At 33.3% G+C, this 23688-nt stretch overlaps 2 protein-coding genes across 11 annotated transcripts in view; both read right to left on the bottom strand.

The window, feature by feature from the left end:
- LOC127720580 (microtubule-associated protein futsch-like) overlaps positions 1 to 23688 on the bottom strand; it is a 338813-nt gene that overhangs the window by 83145 nt on the left and 231980 nt on the right. For 5 of the 8 annotated variants that reach the window (XM_052227200.1, XM_052227201.1, XM_052227194.1 and 2 more), the window contains one exon: positions 11479 to 12107. The gene's annotated coding sequence lies outside the window, so the exon portion shown is untranslated. The remainder of the gene's footprint in view (positions 1 to 11478; positions 12108 to 23688) is intronic. The other 3 variants (XM_052227196.1, XM_052227199.1, XM_052227198.1) reach the window with 3 other exon arrangements.
- LOC127720581 (tRNA pseudouridine(38/39) synthase-like) overlaps positions 1 to 23688 on the bottom strand; it is an 85045-nt gene that overhangs the window by 7822 nt on the left and 53535 nt on the right. The window contains exons 14-15 of one of the 3 annotated variants that reach the window (XM_052227203.1): positions 14112 to 14225; positions 442 to 8562 (exon numbers count right to left, since the gene is read on the bottom strand). In XM_052227203.1, the coding sequence (XP_052083163.1) occupies positions 8480 to 8562; positions 14112 to 14225 (197 nt within the window). In that variant the 3' untranslated portion in view covers positions 442 to 8479. Of the gene's footprint in view, positions 1 to 67; positions 8563 to 14111; positions 14226 to 23688 lie in introns of those variants that run through there. The other 2 variants (XM_052227202.1, XM_052227204.1) reach the window with 2 other exon arrangements.

Consider the following 23688-nt stretch of genomic DNA (forward strand, 5'->3'; position numbering starts at 1 on the left):
TTTGTTAAAATCAAACTAAGTTTAATTTTGGACCCTTTGGACCTTAATGTAGACCAATTTAAAAAACATGGACCCAAAATTAAAAATCTAAATACACGGTTAGATTTGGCAGATCAAAGAACCCCAATAATTCAATTTTTGATGAAATCAAACAAAGTTTAATTTTGGACCCTTTTGACCTCAATATGAACCAATTTGATAACGGGGTCCACAAATAAAAAATCTAAATACATGTTTAGATTCAGCATATCAAAGAACCCCATATATTCAATTTTTGTTGAAATCAAACAAAGTTTAATTTTGGACCCCAATTTGGACCAACTTGAAAACTGGGCCAAAAATCAAAAATCTAAATACATGTTTAGATTCAGCATATCAAAGAACCCCATATATTCAATTTTTGCTAAAATCAAACAAAGTTTAATTTTGGACCCTTTGGACCTTAATGTAGACCAATTTGAAAACTGGACCCAAAATTAAAAATCTAAATACACTGTTAGATTCGGCATAACAAATAAATAAATGTAATCAAAGATTTTACAAATCTTATGTGCCATACTGTGCAATTAAAGATTACTTCTTGAAATTTTTCAATATTTGAAATTTGAAAAAAAAAATAATATTTGAATAATTCTTTTTAATTTCTGAAATCTGAAATGAGAAAAAATTGACCCCCCACAATTTCTTTTTATCCCCCCCCTTTTTTCCCTAAAAAAATTCTTTCCCTCAAGATATGGTCATAATCTCAATTCAAATTTCCAATGGAGTTGGCAACCATAATTACCCATTTAAATTTACCATAGTGCTAACTTAATCTATTTTATAATAGAATATAAAATATAGTGTCAAATCTTTCATATGGATTTTTTTGTAAAAAAAAAAGATGCAACATTTGCAGATATTTTTACTGGTCTTCCTTTATAAATATGCATTTCTTTAAACATAATTTAAAAGCAGTGTAAGGGAGTAACCAAAACGTTGTTTTTGGATTACCTCCCTTACACTGTTTTAAATTATCTTTATTGTTCATTAACCATTACTTTATACATAATTTAAAAGCAGTGTAAGGGAGATAATTTCAATGATGTATTTGATTTATCTCCCTTACACTGCTTAAAATTATGTTTTGTACTAAAGTATTTGTCCATTAACCAGGACAACCTTGTTTTTCCCCCTTTTTTGCCCCTAATTCCTAAACGGTTTGAGCCATAACCCCCCAAAGCAAATCTTAACCATCCCTTTGTGGTATGGAAACTTGTGGTATAATTTCAGAGAGATCCATACACCGTTCCACAGTTATTGTCTGGAAACTAGAAAATGCTTATTTTTGGCCCCTAATTCCTTAACTGTTGGTACCATAACCCCCAAAATCAATCCCAACCTTCCTTTTGTGGTATTTAATCTTATGGTCAAATTTCAAAAAGATCCATTCACTTAAACTAAAGTTAGAGTGCGAAAACCAATGTGTCTTCGGACGACGACGCTGGACGACGACGCCAACGTCATACCAATATACGACCACAAAATTTTTTTGCGGTCGTATAAAAACTGCAAAATTTCCTTAAAATTACCAATTCAGGGGCAGCAACCCAACAACAGGTTGTCAGATTTGTCTGAAAATTTCAGGGCAGATAGATCTTGACCTGATAATCAGTTTTACCCTATGTCAGATTTACTCTTAATGCTTTGGTTTCAGAGATATAAGCCAAAATCTACATTTTACCCCTATGTTCTATTTTTAGCCATGGTGGCCATCTTGGCTGGTTGGCGGGATCATCGGACACATTTTTTAAACTAGATACCCTAATGATGATTGTGGTCAAGTTTGGTTAAATTTGGCCCAGTGGTTTCAGAGGAGAAGATTTTTGTAAAAAGCTAACGACGACGGACGACGGACGCCAAGTGATGAGAAAAGCTCACTTGGCCAGGTGAGCTAAAAAAGAAGAAAAATTCAGCAATTGTAAAGGGCATAACTCTAGAACGGTAAAAGTGACAGCACCAAAATTCAAACTTGATCTCTATATTGTGGTAATAAGCATTGTGTATAAGTTTAATAACATTTGGTTGAGGCAAACTTAAGTTGGAGAACGGAAATGAAAAATTTAGCAATTTTTCCATTTGTAAAGGGGCATAACTCTAGAACGGTAAAAGTGACGCCACCAAAATTCAAACTTGATCTGTATTTAGTGGTAATAAGCACTGTGTACAAGTTTCATAACATTTGGTTGAGGCAAACTAAAGTTAGAGAACGAAAATAAACTTTGGGACGTATGTACATACAGACGGACAAGGGTAAAACTTAATGCCCCCTCGGCTATGGCGGGGGCATAAAAAGCAGAGATAGCCCCAGCAATAAAATTATCCATGAAAATATCTTGCACTGTTCAAAACTATGATACTCTGTTGTGAAAAAAAAATGATTACCAAACAAGTAAAAAATGCAACACCTGACATAACAAGTTCTGTGTTGGAACTTGACAATTTTCGACATTCAACTGATTTAAGATCTTTAAAAAAACGAAAAGAAATACTCTATAAGCATTTGGAAGACATTTTATAATGCTGTGAAAATTTCATTAACAGTAATAATGCTGTGAACATTTCATTAATAGTTGTAACTGTTAACAAACAATGTTATCAATACAAAACATAAAACCTCAATAGTTACAGAACAGAATAACAATGTCTTAACAATAATAGATCTACCAGGATAACTACAGATGTGCTCACTTATTTAATCAATAGTCATTTTAAAAGATTGCAGAAACTGGGTAAAATAGTATGTACCCACTTCGTTTCAGGTGTGGTTAGTTTATTCATGCATATGAAAACTACTTGTGTAATTTACATATGGAAATCTCAACCATGTTGTGACCATGATTCACATATATTACCAAAAAGCTTGACCTTTGTCATACCAGTTAACCTTCAACACATCCACAATACAGACTTTTCTGTCTTCTTTAGGGGATATTTTAGGTAATTAAAAGAAGAAAAAAAAATCTGCCTATTGTATTAAATATGGCCTTTTTCAAATATAAGGCAGGGGTATCATAATGTTGGCTTGGAAGTATAATTTTTTTATCTAGATTGAGAGAAAAGTGCTTTGGAAAAATTTTCTCATCCTGAAGGGAGAATCACAGATAAGAGGAGTTCCTTTACAAGAAACTCATTTTAATCCTCCAAAATACTGAAGAGTATCATGGAGCGTTATAATGAGTATCTTCTTACCATTCCAGAATCTCAAACAATAAATAACTTTTATTCCTTTAAAATAACAATCTATATAAACCATTTTGTATTATAGAGAAAAAAAAGATATTAAAAGTTTTAAAAATAAAAGCATTTTAAACATATATTTAAGACAAGTAAATTGTTCTCAATACCGTAATAACTATTCTAAGCTTATCATAAACACAGACAAGATAAAGATTCAAACATTTAAACCAAGTATAATTTTTTTCTACAAGTCTTTTTATGGCATCTTTATAAACACTGAATTGGCACAAAATATGTCATGGTTTAAAAATGATTTATAACTTTCAAAACAATTCACAAATTTTACCCTGTTAACTTCAACATTTCATGTCACTTGTGCGATATCTAATATAAAGAACCTTAACCTATAGACCATCTTTTAATTAAGTTAATTTTAGAAACACTCCAGATTCTAGTTAATATCTGGGACATGGATTCGTCTAAAAACAACGTCAAAGTTAAAACACACAATACATTGTCATGGGTACCAATTTTGATGATCGAGGAAAACATTTATTTTCATGTCTGAATATTAGCCTATAGAAATTTGTACTTCACTGAACATTTGAATTTGTGGTTCACCTCTACCCATGAAATTGATATCTCACAAATAATAGCTAATCCCAAGTATTATAGTCTGTGGTAATAATATTGGAACTTTTTGATATAATGCAGCAATTGCATTCATTTTAGTTGCAGGCAATACTGACTACTTTCCCTCTTTCATTGGTAACTTAAAAAATGTAGAAACAAGTATAATGCAAAATATTTTGTCTCCTTTTATAAGGTGACAGTTATTTATTTTTCATTTTATAGGATTTAAAGCACATTTATGTAGTACATGTAGAATTTGGCTGTTCAAACTGTTTTATGAAATGGAATAAAAAGCTGTAGCTTCTCATTCCAAACAATTTATGTACAAATTTTTTGAAAACATTTATCCACTAGACTTTGACATATTCAGTCTAATACCATATTAATCAACCACAAGCATAACATAAACATTTTAAAAATTATTGAAAATTGGGAGGCTCGGAATGTACCAGGGTACAAGTAAAATAAAATGACCAACAGATAAAAAAAAATCCCTATTTTAAATTAGTTAATTATTTTCTTCAACCATTATGTTACCTTCAATCAAAGAATAATATTGAACAATAAATAAGCAATAGTTTTACCTTTACAGAATCACAGTCATTTAAAGTGTCATTCATTAAATGAGGAAATATCATATTGTATTGTCTAGTTGTAAAATATGTCAGTCAGTTACAATAAATCATCAATTTTTAAGTAAGTAAACTAGTGCCTTATATATATGGAAAGAGGTAACTAGAAAATCTATTGACCAAAAGAAAACCTGTTTAAATGTGTAGAAGACTTTTGTCATTTAATCATATTACTTTTATTCCTGGTTTATAAATTTTTGCAGATTTCATGGTTGAACAAAACACATGAATTTTGAAATGCATTTTCCTCTATTGATTTACATTGTACAAAATTGATAATTGCACAAAAATAGTTTTTCCTTTCAAATACAAAAATTGTGATCAATGGATAAAATAACATTTGAAATAAGAAAGATAGAAAAATATACTAGACTGAAGATTTTTTTTTGTAAAACCTTGGCTTCATAAGAACAGGGATGATGATTTATTAAATAAAATTATCTATGGCAACAAAGTCAGTTTAGGCAATTGGCTACAGCAACATGATATCTATGACTAAACAATATGAAATTATTTTGGAATCAGTCTACAAGTACGTGCAAATGAGCTCACAAAATTCCAATGTTAGACGCCATAGTAACATTGACAATAAATCCAAGTTTATGATAACATAACACTATCTATACCTGTTTCCATAACAACATGTAACAATATCATTTGGCACATACAATGGTATCCCCAAGTAAACAAACATCGTTTAAAATTGTTTAGAATATAAACAAAACAAGTAAATAAATACATAATTCTCAATATTTAACTTTATTATATATGCATGCATGGTAACTAATTTCTACAATCTCAACATTGAAAATGTGAGATTTGATATTTCAAAATTACCAACTGGCTACATGTAATGCTTTGGTTAAAATTAGTAAATCTTTTTACTCTGACATCCTATGAGTAAGCCTTTAAGTCATTTGCTAGAGATTCAAAGTTTCAATTAAGTATAATTCTAGTTACAAGTTGCCAACCCTTTCTATGGTGCAATATTTTCCATGAAATAAGTGCAAAAAAAAAATCAATATATTGTTAGCTCAAATATTTTAGGGGCAATAATAACTCATGTAAATTTCATCAGATTGCTTTTAACTTCCATGTTTTAAATCTTTGCCTTAATCTCCCAAACATTTAGCTCCATCTCTCTCTCTATTCTTCTTAGTTTCAGAGAAGTAGCTTTAATCAGCAAAGGTATAGATCTGGAACATCAATCAATTAATCTTTGACCTTGACCTCAAATTCAAGGTTATCAAGCAAGGGTCATAAATATAAAGACCCTGGGACTCTCCTATCTATGGTTTATGAGTTATATCACTATACAGTTTACTTCAATTATTCCAGTGGCTTAAACTATCAGATATCATTTCAACAAGAATGCATTGCAGTTACAATATGTAGCAACTTACATAGAGATTGTAATTTAAATCAGAAATTTTTGTTGATATCTGTTTCTGAGCAGTAGAAACAACAAGTCTTAAATTATGAGCATGACCTTGACATCAAATTCCTTTTAATCTACCAAAGACCTTAGAAATACAGAGAGGGAAATAACTCAAGACTAATTGAAGCTTCAGAGGATGTAATAAACAAATTGGCCAATTTCTTATTGGTTACAAAGGAGAAGTAATAACAAGGAAACATGGATACACAGAAAAAGGGTTTGGTTGAGCAGAGTTTCAAAAGTTTATTTACTGTTGATATCATACAGAAAATATCTTTTTCACATCTTATGAAACTAAAAATACAGTGCAATAAAAAAAAATATAATCAGAATAATGTCTAAAGGTGTTCACCAAGAAAACATAGTACGTCAGATTCTGTTATCCCCTTGAACTTGACATTTGTAGGAAATTAACCCAGCATTTTCTTCCTTAAATTTTTTCTGAATCGAAAACATATTTCTTGGTTATTTTACAGCACTTTTCTCTCTTTTTTTTTTCGGTCTTCCTATAAAATATGTTTGAAACATGCAGTGTCCTATTTAATAATTTCTCAACTAAAGTTATGAACATTTTAAAATATGCAAATTTAACAAACACTAACAGGGGAAACACAATGGTGGTATCACCCTAAGCTCAAGGAAGAAATAAATGTCCAAAATAATCATAGGCAGTTTATAAAACAATAACAAATAAAAGAATGTGTCTGAGGACACGAATGCCCCCACTCAAGCTTTGCAACAAAAATAGGACGGATGGTCAAGGGAAACACTTAATGCTACCGTCACCTATGGCGGGGGGATTAAAAAGTGTATTCTACAGGGACAAACATGCAGAGAGTATGTTTTAATAAGATTCCCTTTGTAAGCACATATAAAATGGAAAACAGAAAAAAATGAAAATCTATTGTGGTACTCCTGGAAATGTATAATTAAGGATTGGCAACTGTGTTAAAATCATTATCTACTCAATATCTTAATAAACTGTTAACACAGAGATAAGTCTCGCCTATTTGTTATTTTGATAATGCAAATGTTGAAATTAAATTGGCAACACTTTAACATGTAAGATATGCAAATATTCAAAGTGAATGAACCCTAACTGAAGGTACAGGGCTAAACAATCTCCATGGAAATGAGATGTGCCAATGCTAATACAACTGCATACCAAATACCACTGACTTTTCATAAGTCGTTCCCTTTAAACAAACCTAAACACAAACATTAACTTGTAAACTATGTACAAGTCAATGAACCATGATGAGGGGATGAGGCTATATAATCTCCATCGAAATGAAACTTGCAAATGCATACCAAATATCATTGACTTAACATTAGTGGTTCATCTTAAACTGATCTAATCACAAACTAATACATGTAAATATTAAGCAAAGTTTCAAAGTAATTAGACCATGACTGAGGGGGCAGGGCAACATATTCTGCATAGAAATGAGATGTACCAATGCTAATATAACTGCATACCAATATATAAATAACACATAGCTGAGAGGGTGATAGAGCAGATTGTTACCCCGAGAAAACATTGTCAACTGAGGCAAAGCCAAGGTTAACAATGTCTTTTCGAGGGGTAACAATCTGCTCTATCACCCTCTCAGATATGTGTTATTTAATTTATTATACTGAATGTTCTGTTATTACTGTCTATTAAATTTCAAATTCAAAGTAATAAACTATGTCGTCTTGTACATAACAATCATCCGTATTTATAAAGCACACACTTGAGCAAGCGTCTCCATGAAGGGTAATAGAGTCTTTGCCATGGGATAGAGTAAATTGTCTCCCTCTTATTAACCAATCAAAATCTGGTATTTTGACATGAAGTATAATAAATATCATTGACCTATCACTAGTGGTTCAACATAAACAGACCTAATCACAAACTAATACATTGCTGACGCCGCTGACGCCGGAAACAGCATACCTATGTCTCGCTTTTTGACTCCGTCAAGTAGAAACAAAAATGCATCTAGGTTACAACAGCAGAACATTGAAAACACAAGCTGAGTATTTCCTTTTCCCACATTTAACATTATATACAAAATATATAAACAATGCAAAGTATTGCTTCATTGAAAATAGCACTTAATGTTCTCTCAACAAAATTATGCAGCATTAATTAAAATATTGTAAAACAAAACATGGAATAAAGTAAAAAATAGAAATGCAATCTCTAGCACCCTTATAATATAATTCTGCACCAAAATGCAGCTAATAATTGACTAGCATAAAAAGTTACTATGGCAACAGTTTACACAGTAACACATCAAATAGGTGTATTGCTTTGGTGACAAATGACTTCTCTTTAACTCTTCTTGCTGCCTATGAATCAAATATGAAATCTTGATTCCATATCTATACTATTATTAAGTTTTTAAGTTTTGTCTTTTTCCGTTATATTTCCATGAAAACTGAGACAGATATTTTCAAATTTGATGCCTCAAATTACGGATCATTTTTGATTGTTAAATGAAATCATATGACCTTGCATTTGTTTGATAAGACATGCACATGTTTTTACAACTATCTCTTTGACATCACATCATGTAGTCTCTGCTGTTGATTCTGTTGCAGACATAATTTTCCGCCTCTTTGCAAAATGTTCTATTCTGTCTTCCAAACTTTCTGTAAATAAAAAACATTGCAATTTTTCCAGCAGAACAGTAAAAGTTATTTTTTAATGAAAACAAGAGGCTCCCAAGAGACTGAATCGCTAACCTGGTAAAAAATATTGCATTTTAGCCATCAGGTAGGTTTTGCTGTTTAGTAGATCTTATTTAAAGGCATTTTTGTATGTCTTGTATTGGTGATCATTTTCACTGTTTACAAGTTTTTGTTAAATTTATTAAAGTTTTTGAATAAGAAAGACTTTATTTTGGCCCTAAAAATGTATCATATCTATAAAAAAAACAATACAATATTCAAGTCCTAAAAAATGCAAATTTAAATGAACTACATTTTTTTTATCTAATGATTGTTTCAAATAAATTTGACAGCTTTAAAAGCATATTTTACAAAGATTATAACCATATTTCCTGTTTATAAGCATTTTAAGGTCTATTCCCGCCATTTGGTCACATTTTTTTCAAGTTTACAATTATAATTGATATTAAAATTCATCTAATTCTAGGGCCAATATTATCCTTCATAAACCTATTTGTTGGGATTCTAGGGCCATTATTGATCCTTTGTGAACCTACTTTCTGGGTATTTCTTTTGATTTATTGATTCATATACTTTTAATATATTTGAAAAAGTTGTTTGTCAATATAGTAATCTGCCTTTAGGACTAATAATGATGTCACTACAACAGTTGCAAGGCAACCATCAAAAATACTCAATATTTATTGGAAAGACTCTTCAATTCTTCAAATACGGATTTTGTTCTGATTATTAACCTGTTATGGTTGAATTGCCAGGTAAATGTAACTTACCTTAGCCTTAAAATAAGGTCTCTTGTTATCAAAATGTTTATGAAATTTATAAATAAACCCAAGATTTTACTCGCAATACTACCTAATTTATAAAAGAAACTTGGTAAACTATCAAATTCACATTATAGTAATTATTATTCTGTATCCTGTAAGACTCTTTTTATTGAAATTGTGAATTATAACATATCAGGGGACATCAGGACTTGTATTAAAATTAGCTTGAGTTATTTCCCCTTGAACAAATATTAAAATTGTATCCTTCTTTAAGTTACTTGTAGGTACCAGTCTTGTATTACAACTTCAGTTTCCAGTGCATGTCGAAACATGAAGTTAAATAAAATAGTCCATTTTTTTCTGAACTCAAATTTTTCTGTTTGATTAAAATTTTATGCTGAATTGAAACATCTATTAAGGTCTTAAAAAAATGTTGCATTTTTTGGGGATATCATGTTTACTTGAAGTGGTGCAGACTAGTAAAAACAGCAAACGGAAGAAGAAAAAAGTAGTTTTGACTTCATGGTTTCATAACTTTTTATTCTTCGTGGCATGAGGCACTTTTTTTTTGCATTAAATCACAATTTCACATTACTACATACATGATATGTACATGAAATTTTTTTTCTAAGTAGCATTTTATTTTTAAAATTTTTTAAAGATCAGCCGTTTTGCATGTAAGCCTATGGAGCACTTAATTACAAGACTGCAACCTTAACCCTTTTCACAGAGTTGGATATTATGTCTATGGCTTATCTTTATTGACATAACTTCAAATTTCAACGCTTGCAAACAGTTCAATTTCATTTTATGAATAAACAGTTGACACAGACATATGTCTTGCCTGTATGTTAGTTTGATAATAAAATGCAAATGTGGAAGTAGCATTGACATATCTAATATCCATGGAGATTATTTGGGTTGGCCCCCCTCAGTCATGGTCTATTGACTATGAAACTTTAGCACAGTTTACATGATTAAAGTTTGTGATAAGTTCAGTTTGAGAGGAACCACTGATGGTTAGTCAATAATATTTGGTACTACATATAATAATCCCAATTAACTTGATCTAATCACAAACTTAACAAATTATGAATGGCAATAATATAACATGTAACCTATGCAAAACCTCAAAAGTAAATGAACAAAGACTGAAAGTTCAAGGCCAAATAATCTCCGTGCAAATGAGATGTGCCAATGCTAATACCAGTGCATACTAAAACAAGAGTGCACACGCTGAAATGTCTCACCTTCTTTACTGACCATTGATTTTAAGTTGATAGTCCTAAATATAAAGCTTTACTAAAAGTATCACATAAACTTAACATGATCCAAGAAAATGAGGTCAAGGTCAGATAAACCAAACCGGAAATACATGTACACCTTACAATCATTCAATACACCAAATATAGTTGACCTATTGCTTATAGCTTCTAAGAAACAGACTAAAACAGGAAAACTAAACATTGACCAATCAACCATGAAAATAAGGTCACGGTCAGATGAATTATGCCAGACACACATGTACACCTTACAATCATTCCATACAACAAATATAGTTGACCTATTGGTTATAGTTTAAGAATAAAATGCTCCGCTGGGGCGCAGCTTGATACGACCGCAGAGGTCGAACTCTGAACAGTTGGGGCAAGTATGGACACAACATTCAAGCTTGATACAGCACTGAATTTGGATTGTAATTAAATATTTGACACAGCATAGGTTTCTGACACAGAATGAATGTGGTCTAAGAACTTAAAAAAAATTTTAATTAACCTATTCAAACCATATCATTATTATTTGCTTTTATATATAAATCAGAAATAACCAATTTAAAATGGAAAATTTTAAAGAAAAAAACGAAAAAAAAATCCACCCCCAAATTTTTTGAACCCCCTTATGATTCATCACCCCCAAACTCAATCCCAGCCTTCCCTTTGTGGTATGGTACCTTGCAGTACAATTTCAGAGAGATCCATACACTTGAACACAAGTTATTGTCTGGAAACTAGAAAAATGCTTTTTTTTTTGCCCCTTTTTGGCCCCAAATTCCTAAACATTTAGGGCAATTACCCCCAAACTCAAACCCAGCTTTCCCTTTGTGATATGGAACCTTGCAGAACAATTTCATAAAGATCCATACACTTACACACAAGTTATTGTCCTGAAACTAGAAAAATGCTTGTTTTTTTGCCCCTTCAAGGCCCCTAATTCCTAAAATTTTGAGGCAATTACCCCCAAAATCAATCCCAGCCATCCCTTTGTGGTATGGTACCTTGCAGCACAATTTCAGAGAGATCCATACACTTGAACACACAAGTTATTGTCTGGAAACTAGAAAAATGCTTATTTTGGCCCCTTTTTGGCCCCTTATTCCTAAACGTTTTGGGCAATTACCCCCAAACTCAATTCCAGCTTTCCCTTTGTGATATGGAACCTCGTAGTACAATTTCATAAAGATCCATACACTTACACACAAGTTATTGTCATGAAACTAGAAAAATGCTTGTTTTTTGCCCCTTTTTTGCCCCTAATTCCTAAAATTTGGAGGCAATTACCCCCAAAATCAATCCCAGCCTTCCCTTTGTGGTATGGTACCTAGCAGTACAATTTCAGAGAGATCCATACACACAAGTTATTGTCTGGAAACTAGAAAAATGCTTATTTTTGGCCCCTTATTCCTAAACGTTTTGGGCAATTACCCCCAAATTCAATTCCAGCTTTCCCTTTGTGATATGGAACCTCGTAGTACAATTTCATAAAGATCCATACACTTACACACAAGTTATTGTCGTGAAACTAGAAAAATGCTTTTCTTTTGCCCCTTTTTGGCCCCTAATTCCTAAAATTTGGAGGCAATTACCCCCAAAATCAATCCCAGCATTCCCTTTGTGATATGGAACCTTGTGGTACAATGTCAGAGAGATCCATACACTTACACATAAGTTATTGTCATGAAACTAGAAAAATGCTTGTTTTTTTGCCCCTTTTTGGCCCCTAACTCCTAAAATTTGGAGGCAATTACCCCCAAAATCAATCCCAGCATTCCCTCTGTGATATGGAACCTTGTGGTACAATGTCAGAGAGATCCATACACTAACACACAAGTTATGTCTGGAAGTTACAAAAATGCTTATTTTTGGCCCCTAATTCCTTAACTGTTGGAACCATAACCCCAAAAATCAATCCCCACCTTCCTTTTGTGGTATTGAACCTTATGGTAAAATTTCATAGAGATCCATTCACTTAAACTAAAGTTAGAGTGCGAAAACCAATGTGTCTTCGGACGACGATGACGCTAACGTCATACCAATATACCACCGCAAAATTTTTTTGCGGTCGTATAAAAACAGACCAAAACACAAAAACTAAACACTGAGCAATGAACCGTGAAAATGAGGTCAAGGTCAAATAAAACCTGCCAGACTGACATGTACATTGTAAAATATTTCAATACACCAAATATAGTTGACCTATTGCATATAGTATTAGAAAAAAAAGACCAAAACACAAAAACTTAACTTTAACCGCTGAACCATGAAAATGAGGTCAAGGTCAGATAACACCTGCCAGTTGAACATGTACACCTTACAATCATTCCATACACTAAATAAAAAAGAACTTTTGCTTATAGTATCTGATTTATGGACTTGACCACGAAAACTTAACCTTGTTCACTGATCTATGAAATGAGGTCGAGGTCAGATGAAAACTGCCTGACAGGCAATGAGGACCTTGCAAGGTACGCACATATTAAATATAGTTATCCTATTACTCATAATAAGAGAGAAATTAACATTACAAAAAATCTTAACTTTTTTCAAGTAGTCACTGAACCATGAAAATGAGGTCAAGGACAATGGACATATGACAGACAGAAACTTCATAACATAAGGCATCTATATACAAAATATGAAGCATCCAGGTCTTCCACCTTGGAAAATATAAAGCTTTTAAGAAGTTAGTCAACGCTGCTGCCGCCGGATCACTATCCCTATGTCAAGCTTTTTGCGACAAAAGTCGCAAGCTCGACAAAAAAAATGACCTAATCACAAACATTAACATGTAAAATGAGCAAAAATTCCAAAGTAAATGAGCCAGGACTACAGGAGCAGGGCCATATAATCTCTATGAAGATTAGATGTGCTAATACAAATACAACTACATATCAAATATATTTTTTACCTACCATTACTGGTTCCCATCAAACAGACCTAATCGCAAACTTTGAAATGCTAACTATGCTAATTTTTATTATCAATAGATTGACCCCTGAGGGGGTGGGGCCAATACTATCCATGAAAATTAAATGTGCCAATGCTTCTACAACTACATACCAAATAGCACTGGCATACCATGAGTGGCTCCCCATAAACTGACCTAATCTCAAACTTAACAAATAATTGCAGCTGCCAAAGGAAACAGCAGGCCTAAGTCTCGTTTTTTCGACTTTGACTTCACCTAGTGTTAACAAAAGTCTGTCTATTCTTGTCAATCTAAAATTCTTATCACAAATGACCATGTATTTGTTCCATTTGTTGTAGCCACAATCCTGTCCTCCTTTATTGTATCTTTTTTGTCACCAGAATTTGACTTGTCATGAGCAACAGAATGGGTGTTCCTAATGGAACAGTAATTACAACCATTTTGAAGCATCTCAGTTTGAAAAGAGAAATTCTTTTTTTAACAATTCAAAATAAAGGGTAATAGAGAATGTAGTATCATGTCCAAGATATTGTATCTTACCACATTTCTGTCTTTCTAACAATGGTTTATAAACTTTGACCTTTCCTGGTACTATCCAATCAGATTGGGAATACAGTGGAGGACTTAGGTCACTCCAAGGGGCAATATCACTATCTGGAAATAGAATAAAGTTTTAAAAACATTATATTGAATGGTCTGATATAACACAATAATGTAAAGTCAGAGAATCTACATTCCAGAGAGAGACACCAATATCACTATCAAACCATACTGGCAAAAAATGTTAAGACTCCATAGTATCTAATATCCAGTACATCCAGTATGAACCACTTACAGACAGAAAATAAATTGCTTCGCCGGACGCAGCTGGATACGACCGCAGAGGTCCAACCCTGAACAGTTGGGGCCAAAATGGACACAATATTTGCGCTTGATACAGGTCTGAATTTGGATTGTAATTAAATATTTGACACATAATAGGTTTCTGACACAGAATAACTATAGTCAAAGAACTTAGAATTGGTTATATGATTTGAATTTATATTCAATTTTTTGCTTTTGTGCAATACACTGTGCCTGTGCGAATTGACCCCCCACCCCCCAAAAAAATAAATAAAAATTAACCCATTTTTTTTGCTTTTGTGCAAAACACTATACTGTTGAGTATTGAACACCCCCCCAAAAAAAAAATCCCCTCCCCCCACCCTTTTTTTGCAAAATATTTGACACAGCATAGGTTTCTGACACAGAATGAATGTGGTCTAAGAACTTAAAAATTTTTAATTAACCTATTATAGTCCAAGAATTCAATTTTTGATGAAATCAAACAAAGTTTAATTTTGGACCCTTTTGACCTCAATATGAACCAATTTCATAGCAGGGCCCACAAATAAAAAATCTAAATACATTGTTAGATTCAGCATATCAAAGAACCCCATATATTCAATTTTTGTTGAAATCAAGCAAAGTCTAATTTTGGACCCCAATTTGGACCAACTTGAAAACTGGGACCAAAATCAAAAATCTAAATACATGTTTAGATTCAGCATATCAAAGAACCCCATATATTCAATTTTTGTTAAAATCAAACTAAGTTTAATTTGGACCCTTTGGACCTTAATGTTTGAAAATTGAAAACTGGACCCAAAATTTAAAAAACTTAATACACTGTTAGATTCGGCATAACAAATAAATAAATGTGGTCAAAGATTTTACAAATCTAATGCGCCATACTGTGCAATTAAAGATTACTTCTTGAAATTTTTCAATATTTGAAATTTGAAAAAAAAATAATATTTGAAGAATAATTCTTTTTAATTTCTGAAATCTGAAATGAGAAAAAATTGACCCCCCACAATTTCTTTTTACCCCCCCCCCCCTTTTTTCCCCCAAAAAATGCTTTCCTTTCCCTCAAGATATGGTCATAATCGCAATTCAAATTTCCAATTACCCATTTAAATTTACCATAGTGCTAACTTAATCTATTTTATAATAGAATTTAAAATATGGTGTTAAATCTTTCATATGGATTTAAAAAAAAAAAAAAAAAAGATGCAACATTTGCAGATATTTTTACTGGTCTTCCTTTATAAATATGCATTTCTTTAAACATAATTTAAAAGCAGTATAAGGGAAGTAATCAAAACGTTGTATTTGGATTACCTCCCTTACACTGTTTTAAATTGTCATAATTGTTCATTAACCATTACTTTATACATAATTTAAAAGCAGTGTAAGGGAGGTAATTCAAATATTGTATTTGATTTATCTCCCTTACACTGCTTTAAATTATGTTTTGTACTAAAGTATTTGTCCATTAACCAGGACAACCTTGTTTTTCCCCCTTTTTTGCCCCTAATTCCTAAAAGGTTTGAGCCATAACTCCCTTAAGCAAATCCTAACCATCCCTTTGTGGTATGGAAACTAGTGGTATAATTTCAGAGAGATCCATACACCGTTCCACAAGTTATTGTCTGGAAACTAGAAAATGCTTGTTTCTGGCCCCTAATTCCTTAACTGTTGGTACCATAACCCCCAAAATCAATCCCAACCTTCCTTTTGTGGTATTGAACCTTATGGTAAAATTTCATAGAGATCCATTCACTTAAACTAAAGTTAGAGTGCGAAAACCAATGTGTCTTCAGACGACGACAACGTCATACCAATATACGACCCCAAAATGTTTTTGCGGTCATATAAAAATGCTTGTTTTTGGCCCTTTTTTTGCCCTCAATTCCTGAACGTTTGGGGCAATTACCCCCCAAACTCAATCCCTGGAACAATTTCAGAGATATCCATACACTTACACACAAGTTATTGTCCTGAAGCTAGAAAAATGCTTGCTTTGGGCCCCTTTTTCGTCCCTAATTCCTAAACGGTTGAGACCATCATCCCCAAAAACAATCCCAACCTTCCTTTTTTAATATTGAACCTTTTGGTAAAATTTCATAGAGATCCATTCACTTTAACTAAAGTTATTGTCCGGAAACCAAATGTGTCTTCGGACGACGACGACATGATAGCATTAAAAATATGGGTCATGTTAAAAATGAAAGGACCCAGTTTTTGTCTCAACTTCAAAGAAAGCTGCAGATTACAAGACATAGGGATTTCTATACAGGGTCTGTGGTGTTAACAATTTGCATAATGTTTAAACATCTGGTTGTATTAGATTTGTTTATCTAGCTTTCATGTCACCAATCATTGTACAGAAATCTTAATGAGGCAACCATGTTCAAAATAACTGCCTACCACTTTGTTCCTATTCAACATAAATCAAGAAAATGCATCAAATACAGGAAATTGCTTCATTTTTTTTTTTTTAATTAAGGGGGCTCGCGGGTTCAAATTTTTGCGCCAACTGCGCAGTAAGTTGCACATCGATATCGCAAGTCATCCTATTGTCGTAATTGTCAATCGTAATTAATTTTGATTATTATAAATAATCTATTTGATTTAAATATATAACAAAAGAATGTTGTTATCGAAAACTGTAATTCTAGAATTTAACAAAAAAATTTATTGCTATTTTCATTGTTGCAAATGCACGTCCGTATTGTGGTAATGGCATGTTCTTGCCGGCGTGATTGGATAAACACAAGATAAATCGCAATAATCGAACAAGTGGGCTGCTTTTCATGAATACTGAAACAAAGATCGAAAAAATTAGAACACAATCTTCATTTTAGTATCTTATGAAGCAGTTTCACACTTGTTTTACACTAGAAATGTAATTCATAAACAATTCATATACGATAAATGTTAGTTGTGAGTTTTTTTAAAACCGACTCCTGGTGTGTTGACTAAATCACCATTTATTTGCAACTTGGCAGTTGTGTTATATATAAAAAAGAAGATGTGGTATGATTGCCAATGAGACAACTCTCCACAAGACCAAATGACACAGAAATTAACAACTATAGGTCACCGTACGACCTTCAACAATGAGCAAAGCCCATACCGCAAATATAAAGTCAGCTATAAAAGGCCCCAAAATGACAAATGTAAAACAATTCAAACGAGAAAACTAACGGCCTAATTTATGTACAAAAAATGAACCAATAACAAAAATGTGACACATCAACAAACGACAACCACTGAATTACAGGCTCCTGACTTGGGACAGGCACATACATACAGAATGTTGTCTACATAGACACCATAAGTAAATTAATACTAATGACTATTTGATTTTTCGGGGAAAAAGGCAGGAGTTTCTTTTACAAACAGAATTTTCATTTACTCTGTTGTTAGTTTAGATTATTAGTCCCCTACCAACGAAGTCGAATGGGACTTTTGGTTTGCACTTTGTCAGTCTGTCTGTCTGTCCATCCATCAGTAACCCCACCACTCTCTTTTTCAAAAATTCTGGGTCCCTCCTGTAGATTATTCATGTAAAACTTGGCACATATCATACTGTGTTGATTATTTAACGATAACATGGATAAGGTGAGGTGCATATTGAACTATATATTTCAAACAATTTACTGTTGTATTAAAATTGTGTTCTCTTTGTTAAATTTTCTGTAAAATGTCTTAATTAAGGTATATCAGTATGTGTTTTGCTAGAACAGTACACTTTTCATGAACAGAATTAAAAAGTTAGATTAATTCAAATCAGGCTATGCTTATAAATTAGTTGGAATTGAAAAAGGGGGGTACATGTAATAGTTCTTATAATTATTTTCACAGTGGCAAAATGTAAAAGGTTATTCATGTTATTTCATTGATTCATTACTTTCATATTTTCTTTATTATATACTAATGAGTGTACATTTTTTGTATTTTTTAACATATGGGAAGTGAACGTCCATATTTTGAGTTAAGAGCTGGTAGATATTCTATGATTTTAATATATATTTTTGTCTAAAAGTAGAACATTACTGTAAATTCAGAAATTATTGCGTGCATTTATTATTGCGATTTTGGCATTTTAGACTAAAATGCGATTTAAATTTTTGCGATATTGAGAAAAATCTTGTTTAATTCATATAAAAAATTTCAAAATGCGAGTTTAAATTTTTGCGATTATAACCCTGTCGCATTTTTCGCAATAATAAAAACATCGCAATAATTTCTGAATTTACAGTATATAAAACTAGAGGCTCTAAAGAGCCTGTGTCGCTCACCTTGGTCTATGTGCATATTAAACAAAGGACACAGGTGGATTCATGACAAAATTGTGTTTTGGTGATGGTGATGTGTTTGTAGATCTTACTTTACTGAACATTCTTGATGCTTACAATTATCTCTATCTATAATGAACTTGGCCCTGTAGTTTCAGTGGAAATTATTTTGTAAAAATTTACAAAATTTATGAAAATTGTTAAAAATTTATTATAAAGGGCAATAACTCCTTAAGGGGTCAATTGACCATTCTGGTCATGTGACTTATTTGTAGGTCTTACTTTGCTGTACATTATTGCTCTTTACAGTTTATCTCTATCTATAATTATATACAAGATAATAACCAAAAGCTGAAAAAATTTCTAAAAATTACCAATTCAGGGGCAGCAACCCAACAACGGGTTGCCTGAATGGTCTGAAAATTTAAGGGCAGATAGATCTTGACCTAATGAACAATTTTGTTTTGAAAGATTTGCTAGAAATGCTTTGGGTTTAGATATATGAGCCAAAAACTGCATTTTACCCTATGTACTATTATTAGCCATGTCGGCCATCTTGGTTTGAGGGCGGGGTCATCAAACACAATTTTTAAACTACATACCCTAATGATGATTGTTTACAACTTTAGTTAAATTCATCTTAGTAGTTTCAGAGGAGAAGATTGTAAAAGATAACAAAAATTTACGAAAAATTGTTAAAAATTGACTATAAAAGAGCAATAACTCCTTAAGGGGTCAACTGACCATTTTGGTCATGTTGACTTATTTGTAGAACTTACTTTGCTGAACATTATTGCTGTTTACAGTTTATCTCTATCTATAATAATATTCAAGATAATAACCAAATAAGGCAAAATTTCCTTAAAATTACTAATTCAGGGGCAGCAACCTAACAACAGGTTGTCCGATTCATCTGAAAATTTCAGGGCAGATAGATCTTGAGCTAATAAACATTTTTACCCTGTCAGATTTGCTCTCAATGCTTTGGTTTCAGAGATATAAGCCAAAATCTACATTTTATCCCTATGTTCTATTTTTAGCCATGGCGGCCATCTTGGTTAGTTGGCCAGGTCACCGGACACATTTTTTAAACTAGATACCCTAATGATGATATTGGCCAAGTTTGGTTAAATTTGGCCCAGTAGTTTCAGAGGAGAAGATTTTTGTAAAAGTTTACGGACGACGGACGATGGACGCAGGACGACGGACGCCAAGTGATGAGAAAAGCTCACTTGGCCCTTTGGGCCAGGTGAGCTAAAAAAAGATGTGGTACCGTATGATATCCAATAAAACAAAAGAACAAATGACACAGAAATTAACAACAATAGGTCACTGTGCTGCATTCGACAATGAGCAAAGCCCATACCACATAGTCAGCTTTAAAAGGCCTGTAAAAATTTAATTGAGAAAGTGCAAGTCTAGTGTGTTTATATTATATTTTCATTTACCAGGTATTGTCTGAAAGAAATGCAGGTAACAAAATGTTACAAATATGTTTCCAGGATTTCGAAAAAAGATGCAAAAGGCTTCCCAAACAAGGCAACGGTTGAAGTGGGACATGTAAAAAGGCTATGAATTAACCATATATGTACCTCCCCTAAATCCACCTCTTTAAAATAATGAAATAATTTTATTTTCAAACTGAATAGACATTTTTTATAGACTTTGCATGACCTTAGACATGTTAGATTAGGGAATTATAAAAGAGTTGACAAAGTAAATATACAATCTTTATTAAAGACAATACTGATATATCCATTTTAATCATGTAGCTTAGGTAGTTTATTTTTTACATTTATTTATTTAACAATGTTAAATGCCCTAATATATTATGTAGCATGTATGTAAAGCAATTCAATGAAGAATCATTCAGTGTATCAAGGATTCAAGATTTATTACAATTATTCAAAATTTAAATTAATGTGTGCCTGAAAAATACAAGATTATCAAAAGAAGGTGGCTTTACATGCATGAATCATGACATAAAAATGTTTTTTTTCTACCAATTTAAAATTTTTAAGGTTTTTTAATACTTCCACATGAGTATAAAACGTGCTTGACCATGTATAATTGAATAGAAAAAAAAACGACAGTGCAAGGGCTGTATAGCCAGTCACGGTCGTTAAAAATTCCCATCATCATCATGATTGAAACTAGAGGCTCTCAAGAGCCTGTGTCGCTCACCTGATTCTACTTTGGTTTTGGAAATCATGTAAAAATAGATTAAAATCATAACAGATACCCTAATAATGAGTGAGGCCAAATTTGGTTTAATATTGGTCCTGTAATTTAATAAAAAATCCTGGTGGCCATCTTGAACAGTAAATCGGCAACAAAGTACCAACACTTAATCAGCACCTCATAAGAAACATTTATGCCATGTTTTGGTTTCATTCCATTCAGTGCACCTCTAGAAGAAGCATTTGTATGTATTTCCCATAGGGTCTTATGTTAAAGGAAGTCCCCCTATTGGCGGCCATCATGGATGAAGGATCAGCTTCAAAGTAACAAAACTTAGTCAGCACCTCATAAGGAACATTCATGCCATGTTTGGTTTCAATCCATTCAGTATGTGGTTCTCTAAAAGAAGACATTTGTATGTATCATCCATAGGGTCCTTTGTTAAACATTGTCCCCATCTGGCAGCCATCATGGATGAAGGATCAGCTTCAAAGTAACAACACTTGGTCAGCACATCAAAAGGAACATGCATGCCATGTTTGGTTTCATTCCATTCAATGGTTCTCTAAAACAAAACATTTGTACGTATTTCTCATAGGGTCCTATGTTAAACTAAGTCCTCCGCTGGCGGCCATCTTAGATTATGGATCAGCTTCATAGTAACAACACTTGGTCAGCACCTCATAAGGAACATTCATGCCATGTTTGGTTTCATTGCATTCAGTGGTTCTCTAAAAGAAGACATTTGTATGTATTTCCCATAGGGTCCTATGTTAAACTAAGTCCCCCGCTGGCTGCCATCTTGGATGATGGATCAGCTTCAAAGTAACAACACTTGGTCAGCACCTCATAAGGAACATTCATGCCATGTTTGGTTTCATTGCATTCAGTGGTTCTCTAAAAGAAGACATTTGTATGTATTTCCCATAGGGTCCTATGTTAAACTAAGTCCCTCTCTGGCGGCCATCTTGGATGATGGATCGGCTTCAAAGTAACAACACTTAGTCAAGACCTCATAAGGAACATTCATGCCATGTTTGGTTTCATTGCATTCAGTGGTTCTCTAAAAGAAGACATTTGTATGTATTTCCCATAGGGTCCCATGTTAAACTAAGTCCCCCGCTGGCATCCATCTTGGATTATGGATCGGCTTCAAAGTAACAACACTCGGTCAGCACCTCATAAAGAACATTCATACCATGTTTGGTTTCATTCCATTCAGTGGTTCTCTAAAAGAAGACATTTGTATGTATTTCCCATAGGGTGGTATGTTAAACTAAGTCCCCCGCTGGCGGCCATCTTGGATTATGGATCGGCTTCAAAGTAACAACACTCGGTCAGCACCTCATAAGAAACATTCATGCAATGTTTGGTTTCATTGCATTCAGTGGTTCTCTAAAAGAAGACATTTGTATGTATTTCCCATAGGGTCCTATGTTAAACTAAGTCCCCCGCTGGCGGCCATCTTGGATTATGGATCGGCTTCAAAGTAACAACACTCAGTCAGCACCTCATAAGGAACATTCATACCATGTTTGGTTTTATTCCATTCAGTGGTTCTCTAAAAGAAGACATTTGTATGTATTTCCCATAGGGTCCTATGTTAAACTAAGTCCCCCGCTGGCGGCCATCTTGGATGATGGATCAGCTTCAAAGTAACAACACTTGGTCAGCACCTCATAAGGAACATTCATGCCATGTTTGGTTTCATTGCATTCAGTGGTTCTCTAAAAGAAGACATTTGTATGTATTTCCCATAGGGTCCTATGTTAAACTAAGTCCCTCTCTGGCGGCCATCTTGGATGATGGATCGGCTTCAAAGTAACAACACTTAGTCAAGACCTCATAAGGAACATTCATGCCATGTTTGGTTTCATTGCATTCAGTGGTTCTCTAAAAGAAGACATTTGTATGTATTTCCCATAGGGTCCCATGTTAAACTAAGTCCCCCGCTGGCATCCATCTTGGATTATGGATCGGCTTCAAAGTAACAACACTCGGTCAGCACCTCATAAAGAACATTCATACCATGTTTGGTTTCATTCCATTCAGTGGTTCTCTAAAAGAAGACATTTGTATGTATTTCCCATAGGGTGGTATGTTAAACTAAGTCCCCCGCTGGCGGCCATCTTGGATTATGGATCGGCTTCAAAGTAACAACACTCGGTCAGCACCTCATAAGAAATATTCATGCAATGTTTGGTTTCATTGCATTCAGTGGTTCTCTAAAAGAAGACATTTGTATGTATTTCCCATAGGGTCCTATGTTAAACTAAGTCCCCCGCTGGCGGCCATCTTGGATTATGGATCGGCTTCAAAGTAACAACACTCAGTCAGCACCTCATAAGGAACATTCATACCATGTTTGGTTTTATTCCATTCAGTGGTTCTCTAAAAGAAGACATTTGTATGTATTTCCCATAGGGTCCTATGTTAAACTAAGTCCCCCGCTGGCGGCCATCTTGGATTATGGATCGGCTTCAAAGTAACAACACTCGGTCAGCACCTCATAAGGAACATTCATACCATGTTTGGTTTCATTGCATTCAGTGGTTCTCTAAAAGAAGACATTTGTATGTATTTCCCATAGGGTCCTATGTTAAACTAAGTCCCTCACTGGCGGCCATTTTGGATGATGGAACAGCTACAAAGTAACAACACTTGGTCAGCACCTTGTAAGGAACATTCATGCTATGTTTTGTTACATTCCATTCAGTGGTTCTCTAAAAGAAGTCATTTGTATGCATTTCCCATAGGGTCCTATGTTAAACTAAGTCCCCTGCTGGCGGCCATCTTGGATGATGGATCGG

This window comes from Mytilus californianus, unplaced genomic scaffold (genome assembly GCF_021869535.1).
Source record: "Mytilus californianus isolate M0D057914Y unplaced genomic scaffold, xbMytCali1.0.p SCAF_11, whole genome shotgun sequence".
Taxonomy (NCBI): Eukaryota; Metazoa; Mollusca; class Bivalvia; order Mytilida; family Mytilidae; genus Mytilus; species Mytilus californianus.